The sequence below is a fragment of the Barbatula barbatula genome (genome assembly GCF_947034865.1).
Source record: "Barbatula barbatula genome assembly, chromosome: 22".
In the NCBI taxonomy this organism is placed as follows: Eukaryota; Metazoa; Chordata; class Actinopteri; order Cypriniformes; family Nemacheilidae; genus Barbatula; species Barbatula barbatula.
In genome coordinates, this window is record NC_136785.1 from 19395046 (window position 1) to 19410847 (window position 15802).

General features: G+C 40.9%; 1 protein-coding gene across 1 annotated transcript in view; it reads left to right on the plus strand.

The window, feature by feature from the left end:
• Nucleotides 1–3223: 3223 nt before the first annotated feature.
• Nucleotides 3224–15802, plus strand: part of galnt10 (UDP-N-acetyl-alpha-D-galactosamine:polypeptide N-acetylgalactosaminyltransferase 10 (GalNAc-T10)) — a 45389-nt gene continuing 32810 nt past the window's right edge. The window contains exon 1 of the mRNA XM_079486181.1: nucleotides 3224–3499. Within this exon, the coding sequence (XP_079342307.1) occupies nucleotides 3344–3499 (156 nt within the window). The 5' untranslated portion in view covers nucleotides 3224–3343. The remainder of the gene's footprint in view (nucleotides 3500–15802) is intronic.

Sequence of the window (15802 nt, forward strand, 5' to 3'; positions counted from 1 at the left end):
TGTCTCAAGTCTTACCGGTTTTCCTACTTGAGCACAAGCAGATGGGTTGGGTTACAGATAAGTGAACTTAAGCCTATTGGCGCACCAGAAAGCAAACACGAGAGCACATAAAATATTAGATACACGTTATTTTATAGACACATAATAATTTTTACAATTTGAAAGTCTGAATACTGCAGTGATAGATGTTGTTTTAGGTAATTCATACATGACTTTTGCTCGTGGTCTAAAGTTACCTTTTCTTTCATAAACTAAAAATGTAAGACATTTGTTACGGCCCAAAGTATTTTGTGTGTTTTTCCATTAGACGGCTATGCTCCACGATTTCGGTCTCAGTCAAAACCGCCTCCTTCAGGAACAGGTGAGGAGTGTGACCTGTGACCGCCACTGGCTTAAGAAGCGGGAGGTTCAGAAAGGAGGAGTTCTTAGATTGTGGTGTTGTTTGTCAGTCATGTCCAGCATCAATTTTCTTTCTTCATATTTAAATTTGCATTGTTATTTTGTGCTATTCTTTATTAACTGTTTATTTGTTAATACTCAATCCCATGTGTGGCCTCTCCTTTGAAATGTCACCTCACCTAGAGCCAGGTGGTTGTAACATGGTGGAGGCACCGCTGGGATTCGAACCCGGGATCACCTGTTTACCACACAGGTCATGTTACAACCACCTTAAAATATGTTTTTGCAATACACAATCTAAAGTTGACAATTCTTTTTTGTGATTGTTGATAAATGTTTACTAATCATTAAGTACCTTTATGGGCATTGGACTTTTACAGCATTTGTGTAAAGGGTGGTTCGTTAGTTTAATGCTTGCGAACACTCATTGTCATTTTGGTGAAAGGCAAGTTTTACTGAAACATTTACATTAGCATGCAATTGAAAACGATTAAATGGAATATTCCTTATATCGTACAGCAACCAGTGAAAATTAATCATCATTTAAAGAGAACTGTTATGGTTGTGGACAGAACCCAAGCGCAGGCAGACATGTGTCGAACAACAAGACTTTATTTCAAGACAAAGACCCTCGATGGGGAAAACATGAACACAAACAAGACTGAAAACTAAAACTTCCCACAAGGGGGACAAAACAAACAAGGTCTTAAGAATAACAAACTAAGTCCACAAACTTGAGTCCAGGGAACAGGAACACGGGTAATCCAGACAGACGAAGGGTAAATGTGCAAAGTGTGCAAAATGCAAAATGAACCGACAAGAGACAGAGGGAAACTGGGGCTTGATAAAGGGAAACACTAACAAGGACTGATGACACAGGGAGAGTGGTGGCAGGTGACATGGATGAAACACTAAGGGAAAGCTAACAGGAGGATTGCACGAGGCAGGTGAGGGGACTGAAACACTAAGGGAAAGATGGACCAGGGCTGGAGACAAGACTAACACTAATGGACCGCTAACCGGGGAAACAAGGGGGCGGGACTAAAGGACGTGACACCGGAGAGAGAGCATGGCTTCTCAAACCAAAACAATGCTCTTTCTCCACACAAAACACATGGGACTGACATGATCCTGCCACAAGACTCGAAAACCAAGACAAGGAGAGGCAGGATCATGACAAGAACAGTACGGAAAACAGTAGTCATCAGCAATCAAACAGTATTCAAATCATTTACCCCTGTACACTGCAGATCACTTAACCAACCCTTAAACCCATAACACTAAACCTGTCCCTAACCTTAACCATTTCATGCAGCAAATGTGTTGTACAAAAGCTTTCAATCATTGTATAACATGTGTTAAAATCTGTTTAATGACATTTGTAAGCATTTTAATTTACATTAAGTTATGATCTGTTAATCATTAGGTAATGTTTAATAAGTTTATTAGTAAATATTAATAAACACATTATCTTACGTTTCTAGCTATTATATATATAATATATATATAACTAATGATATGTTAAACATTAAATAATGTTTATTAATTAAAGTTATTATAAAGTATTGCCAATTATACTAATATTATAACAAATTTTAAAGTCCCAGTGAAATGAAAAATTACATTACCAATTTTTTCATGAAATATTGCAGTGTTTATTGTAAATAGTTTATCAATGTGGGTCATTCTCTTTTTTTTTAAATCGTGTGCCCTCATAATCTTTAGTTAAAATCTGAAAAAGCACTTTCCTCCCGTGATGACTTAGATGATTTATGTTTGATGCCTTGGGCTGAGCATCCGTTAACTCCTCCCCTTCAACTGTCAATCTGCTGCAAGTTCCTTTTCAAAATGCAACGGCTGTTTTTACACATCCAATCAAATCGCAGAAAAAGATAACAGCCACGCCCACTGTTTTTCTCATTATAAATTCCATTTCATCATATTCATATTTATATTGTTAGCTTGTATGAAGCCCATGGCAGTTGTCACAGTCACCAGCCACAGTGCCACTGGGCACTCCCTTCATATCCCGACTGATGCCCCAGTTCAGACCACCAGCGACTATCAGCGGCAGAGCGACACTATCTCATTTATTTCAATGGAGAGACTTCCATTGACCTGAGTGACATTCATCTCTCTCCACCTCTTCTTTGCTTTATTCTATGACATACCAAAGGCATGCAAGTATACATGATACAATAGCTTTTAATTTCATTACTCTTCAGGAGGAATGAAGCATTATTTCAATGAACTGTAAGGGTACAAACAAATATGAGCACGTCTGTATATATATATATATATATATATATATATATATATATAGGTAGGTATGTGTTCATTTTTGTTTCAATCTGTGAAAATAATGCTTCATTTGGACTTTTAAGCAACACAACAGTAATATTTGTTCGTATATTTAAAAAAATTGGATAACCTCGATTTTAATCACAGTTTTCATGTTGTCCTGCTGTCAGTCTTTCACGTTGCTGTTGGATAATTTGATGTCACTTCTGAGGACACCAGACTGGAATGACCACAATAGGCTACATCTAGAAATGCTGATTAAATGAACATTTTGAATTGTATGAGATGTAAGCTTTGAACCGAAGTGTTCTGTTCCATTCTCGCAATACTAGGGCTACGGGGGTGTTTTTCCTGGTTTGTTGGAATATAAGTCAATAGGATTTTTTATGTAAATATATTACATTTATATTACAAATCGCTCTTGTAATATATTAAATGTCATTCTTTAATACAATCTGCCGTTTAAAAGAGTCTGGTTAGGAGAAGTTTACCCCCGTCTAAATTAGCAAATGGTTCATTCCATAATAGCGGAAGTTCTGAGTAAAAGGCAAAGTGAATAAAGTTACTGTACAGGAACTCGGTTAAGTTTGAGTCGGATATTACAAGCTAAAAAAGGCACTAAAAGGGAGAAAAAGAGAGAGAAATGCGAAGAAAACAAAAAAGATTGTTGCAGATTGTTCTGATAATCGTTGTGGCCTTTCTGTTTTTACCCAATGTTGGTTTATGGTCTATCTATCTGGACCGAATGTTTGACAGCTCGGCGGAGGCTGCGGACGGACCAGGATTCTCATACATACAGGTAACAGAACATTTATAAAGCGCTGTTCTCTTCTGATCGGTACTAGAATACCTGAAATGCACTGGTCCAGTCAAATATAACGGTCATTACAAATGCACAACAACTTGTTCATTAGTAAGTTTATCAGTTGGTAAATGACAGTGTTATGGGGCTGATGCGTTCTTGTTTTGTTGCTTATGTTAGCCTCGGTGTTATAAACGTGGCCATAAATTATTGGAAGATCTGTAATAAAGTTGTTCTTTTGAAGTTCTCAGAATTGACTGAGCGTAAAGTTTACTATAGTTTTGTCAGTTTACTCTTGTTTACACACCTCAAACATGTCCAAATTAGGTCTATAAGATAAGATTTTTGTAAAGTGTAAAGTAAATATTAAGGCAAGGCAGGGCAAGTTTATTTATAAAGCACATTTACTACACAATGTAATTCAAAGTGCTTTACATAAAATGATTGACATAGGAAGGATAAAATGAATAAATAAGACATCTTTAAAAAGCAGATGATTTAAAGTTACTAATATAGCTTTGGAATTTTAAAGATAATTAAACTGAAATAAATGTGTGTGTATATATGCACTACGCACAATGTGCTTACATTTGTTGCTGTGTAGGTTTCTTTCGAGAGCGGTCACTTCAACATTGCGGAGAACCGCATACTAAACGCCTCCCCTTTTTCACTTTTCCTGAAGTATTATTGGCCAATTGTCGCAAGACATGCCACAGTATGCAAATACTGACGACTCTAGACAGTATAAATACAGTGCATGTGACAAAAATTCCTCATAATCTTCTTTTTCACGCTGCCATTGTTGAAGACACAACTGGATACTTCTTTCACAGCTTTCGATGGCTTTATACTGTCGTCTTTGTGCGGGCCTCATTGACCTGCCGGATACTCACGAGCACTGCATTGCAAGGACTGGGCTTCGGGCAAGGACTGGGCAGGATCGGAGCGGGATAGCCCCAACCCAGAGAGCACCATGAGTTCGTAAGGGTCCTCAAGAAGGCCATAAGCGAGCTCAACATCACCTGGGACGCTCCTGTGGGCGAGAGACCGCTGGATTCTCAAGCACGAGCCAATACCCCACCAGTGCATGTAGCCAATGCTGCGTTCCTTGCCCTGCCACGGTGCAGTGCGAAGCCGCAGTTAATCAGGCTATAACCAGCCTTCCATCATCCACGGACTCCGTTCAGAATGACAACTCTAAAACAGATCCTAGTACAAGTGCATTCCGGGGACTGGGTTGCATCCGTGGATCTGAAGGATGCATATTTTCATGTTCAGGTAGCCAGGCGCCACCGAAGTTTTCTGTGATTCGCCTTCGAGGGTTCAGCGTACCATTTTGCTGTCCTCCCATTCGGACTGGCATTAGTTACGCACACATTCTCGAAGTTGCATGGACGGAGCGCTTTTCCCCTCTCAGAAGAGCAAGCTCACTCCGAGTCAATCTATAACGTATCTGGGGGTATGTTTCAACTCAGTGGAGATGCGCTCTCGCCTCTCTCCAGAGCAGATGGAGTCCATCACTTCAGCTCTACATTTGCTCAGGCCGGGTCGGACTATTCCCCTGAGGGAGTTCCATAGGCTTTTGGGTCTCATGGCTTCGGGGGTCTGCCACCTGGGTGCGCCTGCCACATGCGACCTCTACAGTTTTGTCTGAAGGCTCAGGTTCCATGGAAAGCATGGTCCTCGGCTCGAATCACAGTTACACTCAGCTGCCTCAGTGCCCTGAGCCCGTGGCGCGACCCGAGTATGTTCAGTCAGGGAGTTCCCCTGGGGCTGGTGACGAGGCGCACAGTCGTTACGACGGATGAGTTGTCCTCGGGATGGGGCACGGTGTGTGGGGGCAACCTTTTGCCAGGTTCTACAGATTGGACGTGTCTTCTTTGGCGTCGCAAGTCCTCTCTGTAAATACTCATCACTCTTTATCTTCTACCTTATAATCGCTTATGCTACACAGTTGCCACCGCGTTGCTGTCTACGCTGTGCTTGGTGTACTTTTGTTCACTATTATATCCCCCCGGGATTCTGTGCCGGTGCTTACTGTTGTGGAGTCTGCCCTATTTCAGTGCAGCCATCTGCATTTGTTCGATCTGGATATGCAAATTTGGCAGGAGCCCGATCTAGCAGTTCATTGGCCTGTTTCAGCCAATCAGCTGTTGACGCTTGGGGCGACCTCGCGATGGATAAAATAAAACTTTGTGTTTAACCCAGTTTGTCTGTCTGATTTTGCTAGCTCTCACAGCGGGATTGTACTACCGTTCCAAATGCGGTTCTCCGCAATGTCGAAGTGACTGCTCTCGAAAGGGAACGTCTCCGGTTACTTTCGTAACCTCGGTTCCCTGAGAAGCCGGAACGAGACATTGCGTAGATCGGCGTGTTCGACGCTCTTCACCGTGCAGGCGTTCTCTTCTGAGGAATTGTCGTCACATGGGGTCAGTTGTGGCCTGGGGGTTAGAGCATTGGGCTTGTGATCAGAAGGTTGCTGGTTCAAATCTCAGTACCAGCAGGTCATGACTGAAGGGCCCTTGAGCAAGGCAACTTACCCCTGATTGCTCTGCAGTAATGTGCCACTGTATATAAACTACTTGTAAGTCGCTTTGGATAAAAGCGTCTGCCAAATGAATAAATGTAAATGTACATGCACTGTCTAGATTCGTCAGTATTTGCATACTGATAATTGGCCAGTTTGTTTTACTGGCGTTATCCAATAAGACTTCAGGAAAAGTGAAAAGGGGGAGGAGTTTCATATGCAGATTTCCACAATGTCTCGTTCCTGCTTCTCAGGGAACCGAGGTTATGAAAGTAACCGGTTGTATGTAAATTATGTGCCATCATTATGTTTACACAAGGCACATAATGAGTACATTTGCTGCTGTGTAGTCATATAGACCTCTTTTACAAGAGTCAACTTCCCCTACAGATTAAATCCTATTGTAAAAGAATGCGCTTGTGTCATTTAAAGCTACTTACGTTTATCTGTACTGTATTTTTTGCTACTTTAATATATATTGAATATGAAAATTTATATCATTTATAATTCAAACATAATAAATATTGAACTTTAAAATTAACCAAGGTTAAGAATGCGTATTACATTGCGCTCTTACGTATGTTAATAAATGAGACCTTACCCATGCACATAAGATTCTAATGTTCCTGAATAATCATGATCTTCCGTTTATTTTAATATACTGTATACATAAACTATATACATAATGCGTGTCAATGATCCAATGCACCTGCGAGTAAAACGTCTGATATAATATATTTTACATGAATCCTTTTTTTTTATAATGTCAGAAGCACTAGCGAGACAACAGAAGACATTTTTTGTAATTTTCTGAACGCGCTGCCTTTACTATAACGTTTATTTATTTTATCGATATAATGCAGGACCAAACCAGACAGACATAAAGAATAAAATTAGACAGAGAACATCATCACTGGATTTAATATATGCAGTTCAGTTGTTAAAATCAGCAAGTACCAGGTATTAAGCTTGTTTACATTATTTAAACGACGGCATTTAATCCGTACACTCTTGTTAGACTAGGATACTGCTGCACCGGAACATTGTTTACCATGCGATGAACAATGCGGAATTCAAAAACTTGGAAGTGTGAAAAAGGCCTATTATGTGTGTCATTCGTTATACTATGGTTAAAAACTATGTAAAAACATGTTTACTGCGTAAATATGTACAGGAAGTTGTCTATTTTAAAGTATTGTAATTTTTTGTTATTTGTAATCTACAATTCTGTCTCATATCTGTCATACTGCCACGTTGGTCGGAACTGTACCCAAGGTTTTCACCTACTGTTGCACTTATATATATATATGGTTGAGTGACAACAAAGGTGTATATAGTATAATTATGTACTGTATAGTATAATGCAATGTAAGTCGCTTTGGATAAAAGCGTCTGCCAAATGCGTAAATGTTAATGTATAAAGGGATTTGATATATAAAAAGAAAAAAATCTAAGGACAATAGAAATAAAATTGCTGTTGATGTAAACCTGCACAGTGCTCAGGTTCTTAATACACGGCCAAACTTTTAAGCTCGCGACCCCCAAAATAACAGTGCAGAGTGTTTGACTCTGAGTGGACCGCCTTGGCCTGTTTGACACAGAGCGTCTGCCAGCTGCAGTGTCCACTTAGATTTTTGCCTGACCACATTTGGGATTCTCCACCCACAATCATTAATGCCTCAAATCTATTTTCAAGACGGACAGGGGGTGGTAGACTACCAACATTGGCTAGGCGAGTTACAGCCATATCAGGGGTAGACAGGCTCTGGATTAAGAATTTATGAAACAATAAAAAAGTTCACAACCTGAAGGACAATATCAACATCTTTACATATTCTCCATCATACAGGATTTACACCACAACAATGCTTTTCTGGACCAACAACAACAATATCAAAACAATTCCTTGCATACTGTAACTCACTGGCATTTGCAAGCACACACTGCCTCACCTCTACCTATTAATTCAGTTCTATCAGATTTTTCCATAATCAGCGTTTCCCATACAATGCATTTACTTGGGCGGTCCGCCCAGGTATATTAATGGCCACCCAAGCATATTTGGCGTCACATTTTGTAATTTTTTACAAATGTTTACCACGTCTTCTCGCATTCCTGACATGTTTGGTGTGAGTGGTCCGTGTCCTCCTCTTCCGGGTTCACATGCACTCTCCTTCGATGAGCTCCATGTGTGTGTGAGCGAGCCCTCGGCCTCTCGTCCCTCATGTGTGCTGTTGTTGCCCTGGTGTAGTGTATTTAACTGTCACTTGCATCTAAAATCAAAGAAGCATTCATAATACATCAACACATTGTCGAGAAAGGGAAAACAGCATATAGCTGCTCTTTAAGGAAGATTTAGGCCTATTGTATTGTAATTTTGTCCGATGAGGATAAATCAGGATTTTTACAGCAGTTCAATTAACTGCTGGTGACATTACCTTGTAAAATAAGATATCAAGTGCTAACACTTACAAGATGCATACACAATGTGTTTATGTCACAAATATGCTAATTAGTGTCCAGTTGGAAACACTGCATAACACCGCATCCTAAGCAAACTCAATGCGATGAGATTCCTGAGATAAGCAATTGGTTTGTCCATACAGAACGCAAAAAAGGGGCGGGACGCGACATTCAATCACAAAACACAGCCAATCAGAACTGGTTTTGTCTGTCCACGCACCCTCTAGCGCTGCAGCTGAAGAGTGCACATGCAGAGAGATGCGTCCTGTTCTCATGACTTCAGTGATACCTCACCGGACGCTATGCTAGAATTTTCAGAATCTAAAAGAATGTAATCAAATCTATATAGCCTGTCATTATCCTTGTTTGGCGATTAATATTCATGAGGTGCCGAACTTATATCGAATGAAACCGTTGTGTGGGCGCAGCTGTTAGCTGCGATGTCGCAGAAATAGAAAACGTTTCTAAAATACAAACAGTCGTTGCTCATCGCGCTGCCCTGTCGCGGCTGGTTAGGATCAAACCTCTGATTAACATGGAAAAGATACCTTTTGTCGTGTGTCGCATCATCGCATCGCGTTTGGTTAGCACACACAAACACGCCGGATTAACAAATAATTAACAAAAAAATTATCTTAATAAAGTTCTTATATTTTCTTTTAAGTGTATTCTTAAGTGTAATTCTCAAATAGTTTCTTATAAACATCTTAATTTTTCTAAGAATGAAAGGGCTGACTTTGTCAATGATTGTAATTTGTCCATTTGTTAAACTTTACTTGTGTAACAAGTAAGGGTGCTCCGATTGATCGGTCGCCGATCATAATCGGCCGATAATTGCTTTGGGATGTTCGATCGGCAGTCTCTATAAAGGCCGATCCAGAAAAGCCGATCAGATGACGCAAAACTCGCGAGACAATTTTTTACGCGCTGCTAAAAATGGCGTCACCGGTCTGGTAATTGTACAAGGTGTGTGAAAAGACAATACATTAGCAATCTGCAATGTGTCTACCAAGCAAATTCCACGAGGCGGAAAGACAGCAAAACATTTTAACACAACCAACCTCATCAGACATTTGAAGGTTAGTCACGTAAAGGAATATGAGGAGTTTTCTAAATTAGCTAGCGCTAAGACAGCGCGAGACAGTTCAGCAACTCACGTGCCACTCACTCAGCTGCCGGTAACAGAGACGTTTCAAAGACAGCAACCCTACAGCAGGGACAGTAACTGTGTGTTCACAGTGCGACTTGCGGGAATAAAACACACTATTCGCGAGTAGTTGGACGCTTGAACATTTTAATTTTACTCGCTTCATTCGTGGGTGAAATTCGCTTCATTCGTGCGTGAAACTCGCGTCATGGGAGTGGCTTCTGCCAGGCGGCTCCCGTCTAATTGCGAAATGGCGGAGATAAATGCCCTCTATAAATGCCCACAAAAAAAGATAAGTTCTAGATACAGATATGGGAAGTTGTTACTTATTTGTATTTTTTGTTGCTGTGCACCTGTGGTCCTTCAAGTGTATTAGAAAAACTGATGGCTGACTGACTCAATACAATAGTTTTTAGTTTAAAGACTAAAGCTACATTTAAAGATGCTTAGATGTTCTGTCTTTATTTTATATTCTACAGGAAAGTTGTATTTGTCAAGCCCTAAGCTGTTCCCAATAACCAAGCACAGGCTGCTAAGTTAATATGCTGAACATGTTTCTTGTAAATAAATACACAGTTGTCAATCCATGATAAATTGTCTTCTCTTAATTGTAATACGTAATGTACATATCGTTTAATAAATAATGCTACATGATAAATAGAAGGCTTCAAAAAGACCCTGTGATCGGTGATCGGTGATCGGTATCGGCCGATACAGCTTCCAGTAATCGGTGATCGGTGATCGGCCCCAAAAATCCTGATCGGAGCACCCCTAGTAACAAGTTCCTCGCGACTCACGTTCCTATGTAAGCATGTAATGTGTTAAACGGCATTAACAAACATTATAGATATACTTCTTTAGCCTATACACTCACCTAATGGATTATTAGGAACACCTGTTCCCATCACTGCTCCAGACCAAACTGACCCAGCTCTCTGTCCCTAGCTCTGTCTGTCAATGGATCACCAGCTTTCTGACAGCCAGACAACAGTTAGTCAGAATGGGCAAAATCATGTCAGACAGCCGCGCCATCAGCACTGGTGCCCCACAGGGATGTGTTCTCTCCCCACTGCTCTTCTCCCTGTACACCAACGACTGCACCTCTAAAGACCCCTCCGTCAAGCTCCTGAAGTTTGCAGATGACACTACTGTTATCGGTCTCATCCGGAACGGTGACGAGTCTGCGTACAGACAGGAGGTGGAGCAGCTGGCTCTATGGTGCAGGTACAACAACCTGGAGCTGAACACGCTCAAAACAGTGGAGATGATAGTGGACTTTAGGAGAAACCCCCCTGCACTTCCCCCACTCACCATCATGAACAGCACTGTGATTGCAGTAGAGTCATTCAGGTTCCTGGGCACCACCATCTCTCAGGATCTGAAGTGGGACGCCCACATCGACTCTATTGTAAAAAAAGCCCAGCAGAGACTTTACTTCCTCCGGCAGCTGAGGAAGTTCAACCTGCCACAGGAGCTGCTCGTACAGTTCTACTCAGCTGTCATCGAATCCATCATCTGCACCTCCATCACCGTCTGGTTCGGCTCAGCCTCCAAAACTGACCTCGGAAGACTACAGCGGATAGTCCGGACTGCAGAGCGAATCATCTGCACTACTCTTCCCACACTTAAAGAACTGTACTCATCCAGAGTGGGTAAAAGGGCTCACAAAATTACCCTGGACCCCTCACACCCAGCACACTCTCTGTTTGAACTCTTACCATCTGGTCGACGCTACAGAGCACCGAGCACTAAAACATCCAGACACAGGAAGAGCTTCTTTCCTCAGGCCATCTACCTCATGAACAGTTAAATGTTCACCTTTTGCAATAAATGTGTGCAATATTTTTTTTTTTTTTTGTGCCAGATTCTTCGTATATAGCACCTTAAAATGTGTATATTTTAAACACCTGTAGATATCTCATATAATCTGTATATACATATCATACACCCTACAGTGCAATAAATGTGTGCAATACTTTCCCTCGGACATTTCACATATATAAACTCATGTATATAAACTTATAACTTGTATATTCTAAACAAAAATTCTGGAGCTCTTCTGTCACACTGCACTTTCACCTTTGTGTGCTTAACTTTTATTTTTATTCTGTACTTTCGTTGCCTTTGTTGATTGTTACTTGTCTTGTAACCTTACTCGTGTACTGGAAGCTTCTCTAACCAAGACAAATTCCTCGTGTGTGTAAGCACACCTGGCAATAAAGCTTGTTCTGGTTCTGGTTCTGGTTCTGTTCAATTTCTCATTAATTATTTCAAAGCTTTATTGCAGACACAGGTCCATAGAACACATCATACTGTACAAAAGGAAATACATAAATAAATACACAACAAAAAAATTCTATATTAGCCTATAGAATATATAGGCTATTGCACCAATGTCGCCTTAGTCTATAAGTGTATCTATAACAACTTTTCTGAGGGCTGACTAGGGCTTCAATTATATGGTTCACTGACTTGTCCAGGCGACACATAAAATGTGTCTTAAGAGTGATAAAATCAGTTGTCTTAAGAGTGCCTCACAGTTTGGCACTCTAGTAGACACAAACAATTGACTGGCACTATGCCACCTAGGGACACGAAGCAGCAGCCTCATTGCATCATTGTATGCTACCTTGAGCCTCTGCATACTCTTTTTCATATAGTTAGACCACAATTGAGCAGTATATAGCGGTGTGATGTAGGTTCTAAACAGAGAGCGCTTCACAGAGTCAGAGCATATAGAAAACCTCCTTATAAGCATATTAGCTTGAGAATACAATTTACAGCGCAGCCGGTACAGGTCTTTGTCATCCTTCCAGTTATTGGATATGACATGACCTACATATTTAATTTCCTCACACACAGCAAGAGGGCTATCGGACAAATAGAAGGTCGGAAAAATGTATTTCCTATACTATATGGACAGAGCAGGACCAGGTCGTCTGCATACATAAGATGACTAACAATAGTGTTGCCCACGAGACAGCCAGTTTTTAACCTATTTAGCTTGTTTGACAATTTTTCCATATAAACATTAAATAAAATAGGGCACATAATTCCTCCTTGTCGCACTCCGTTACTAACATGGAATAGAACAAATACAACATTGTCCCATTTAACCTGAAACGTTTGATTGGCATACCAAAAGACTAAAATTCTCACAAAAAATGTAGAGACACCTCTAACTAGCAGTTTGAAAAACAATCGTTCATGATTAATTCTATCAAATGCCTTTGACACATCAATAAAACATAAGAATATAGATATATTCAGGCTTGTATACCTGAACACAATCTCTTTTATAGCATAGATAGACAGGTCAGTTCCATGCTTTCTTTTGAACCCAAACTGATTGTCAGTAGTAAGGACATACATCTCTAACTTTGTTAACAGATTTCTCTCCAGTACTTTAGACAAGATACTGGCTAATGCAATAGGTCAATAATTGTCAATACTGTTAAGCTTACCAGCCTTGTCTTTAAGCACAGGCAGTAATATTACGGACATGATATCATTTGGCAGGACACCATGAACCAGACATCCATTAAAGCACATGGAAAGAAGCAGGCAAAGCTTGTAGCTGGCATGTTTTAGATGTTCTGTAGTAATGCAGTCCATACCGCTGGCTTTGTTGTTCTCCAACATATTAATGGCACCATTAATATCTGCTGCCCTAACAATCATATCTGCTGCAAAATCAATATGTTCTTGATTGAATCTAACTGGGTTACTTTTAACACAATTAAAAAGGTCACAGTAGTGCTCACTCCAAAGCTCAGCTATTTTTTCAGGGCTACTAATACCTTCCATATCAGCCGGTAAAGATGTTTTATTGTTATTCATTACTTTGACCTCTTGGCAAAAGTCAGTAAGGTTATTGTTCTGTAGCTTTCTGGCTAGCGAGTCTGCGCTCATTGCATTTTCATTTTTCTTAATAAAGCGAAGTGCATACTTAACTCTAGTGTTGGTAAGTTTTTTCATATCTAGCAATACCCCATGTCTAGGCTTACCTTTCTCTGACCAGAGTCTAAAGACTACTCTTGCCTCAGCATACTGTTCAGCCACAAACTCATTCCACCCAGGTCTGATGTTAAGTGCCTTACATTTACTTTTACAAAAGGGATCACTGGAAGCAATAAGACATTTCACAATACCATCATACATAATTCATATGATTCATACGGTGTATTAACATTTAAAACAGTAAATTTCTTTTCATTAAAATTACACTCTAACCCTATGGCCCAGTCAACATTTAGCAGCACCACATTCACCATTGAGTCATATTTGATGTTCCACAGTATAGCTACACCACCTGCTATCCTACCTCGAACCAGCCTTGTACTCAGGTCAGCAGTGGATTCTCCAGCCCCATGGAAATTCCTGTGTATAGTGTTCAACTTATCCAGATCTTGTTTCGCCAGCCAGGTTTCTTGCAGGCACAGAATGTCACACTCGTCCAGCATTGTGCCCAAAACAAGACGTTTTGATCTGTCAGTAGCAGTATGTCCTACTCGCAACCCGCGGGCATTGTATGAGACAACACACATTTAATATGTTTTGTCTCTCCCAGCGGAGCAGCTGGCCTTCATCTCATCCTTTACCCCAACTGCAACAGGTTCCCCAGCATCGTTATCGTGCAACAGCCCCTCAACGGGCTCGCTTGGGTTTTTACCGTGCGAGGTATAGGGCTTCGATGGGCAGGGTTTCAGATGCTTGCTTCAGTTGGCGCCCATCCTTTACCACCATGCTCCAAGGGGGTCTGCATTCGTCCCAGGGCTGGATCTACAGCCTGGGCTATTTGACTGCTGTCAGTCCCTCCATGCATTTGCTGTCAGCCATCCATTAGCCCCAGAGGGAGTGCAGGAGGCAGGATCATGGCCCAGCTGCTTCTCCATCACAGTTGAAGAAAGATCTGTCGCGGCAGGCGCAAGCCCCGATTGTATCTCCACAGCAGAGAGACAGGCAGCCGAAAAAGTAGCGTCTGGGCCATAGTGCCCCTCCACAGCAGTCAGCCAGCTCCAAGTTTAATAGAAACCACCCGCAATGTTTCACAGGCTGCTACCTGAGTTCCCATAGTTCTTTTTAGGTAGTCAATGTCAACGTTGATTTGCTGCATTTTCCCAAAGAGCGCAGACACATTGATGTGTTTAAATGAGAGGGGGGGTAATTCATCAAGAAAGTGCGATACAAATCTTGGGATCTTTTCACCGCACTGATTAAGCGCTCATGTCCTTCTTTTGTCCCCTGTAGGAGATCCATCGTTTGTAGTGTGGAAGGAGCTTTGACAAAACTGCCTTAGAAGACTCAATCCGCTCAGAGCTGAAAATGCTCGTTACTATCAACACAATATCATCGTGGCTTAATGTTCACATTTAATCATTATAAAGTTCAGCAGCTCGTCCTCGACTGACTCTACGGTCTTCAGTATGGTAAATCTCCAGTTTAATTCCAGAAAACTCTTGTGTAAACTCGCCCACAGCACGCCGTGCTGCTACACTGGCCGCCATTTTGCAATGCAATTATCTAATCAACCAATCACATGGCAGTTGCTTCAATGCATTTAGGGGTGTGGTCCTGGTCAAGACAATTGCCTGAACTCCAAACTGAATGTCAGAATGGGGAAGAAATGTGATTTAATAAAGCAATAAGCCCCAAGAAGCCGTGGTTTACAGTGCATTTTAGAACAGCTAAGGGGCGTTTTTAGGCATGACGTGAAGCGGAGTTGCTTTTATAAAAAGGTTAATCCATATGCATAGTAAAGTTTCATGAAGTAAAACACAACAAATATTATGTAATTATTTTAATAGAAATATATTCTTCCGCCAAACAAAGTAGTTCCTCAGAAACAGGTGCGGCTGCCAAGCAACACAGACGCAGCAAAGAAAACAATGAAAAATGTGCTTAAAGACTGTGGTGTTTATCTATTAACATTAACATGTATCTATTTTTAAACATGAACATTGTTTTAAAGTCAATAAACATATGTGTAACAAAGTTCCATAAAAGGAAGGAAGGAGACGGGAACCGGCGAACATAAACTAACTTTTAATTAATAAAATCAAACGTAAATACACATAACACAAACATAACATTTCCGGGCCCGGTCCTCTCTCCTTCCTCCCGGTTTCGGCACCACTATAACAAAGTTCCATAAAAGGGAAGG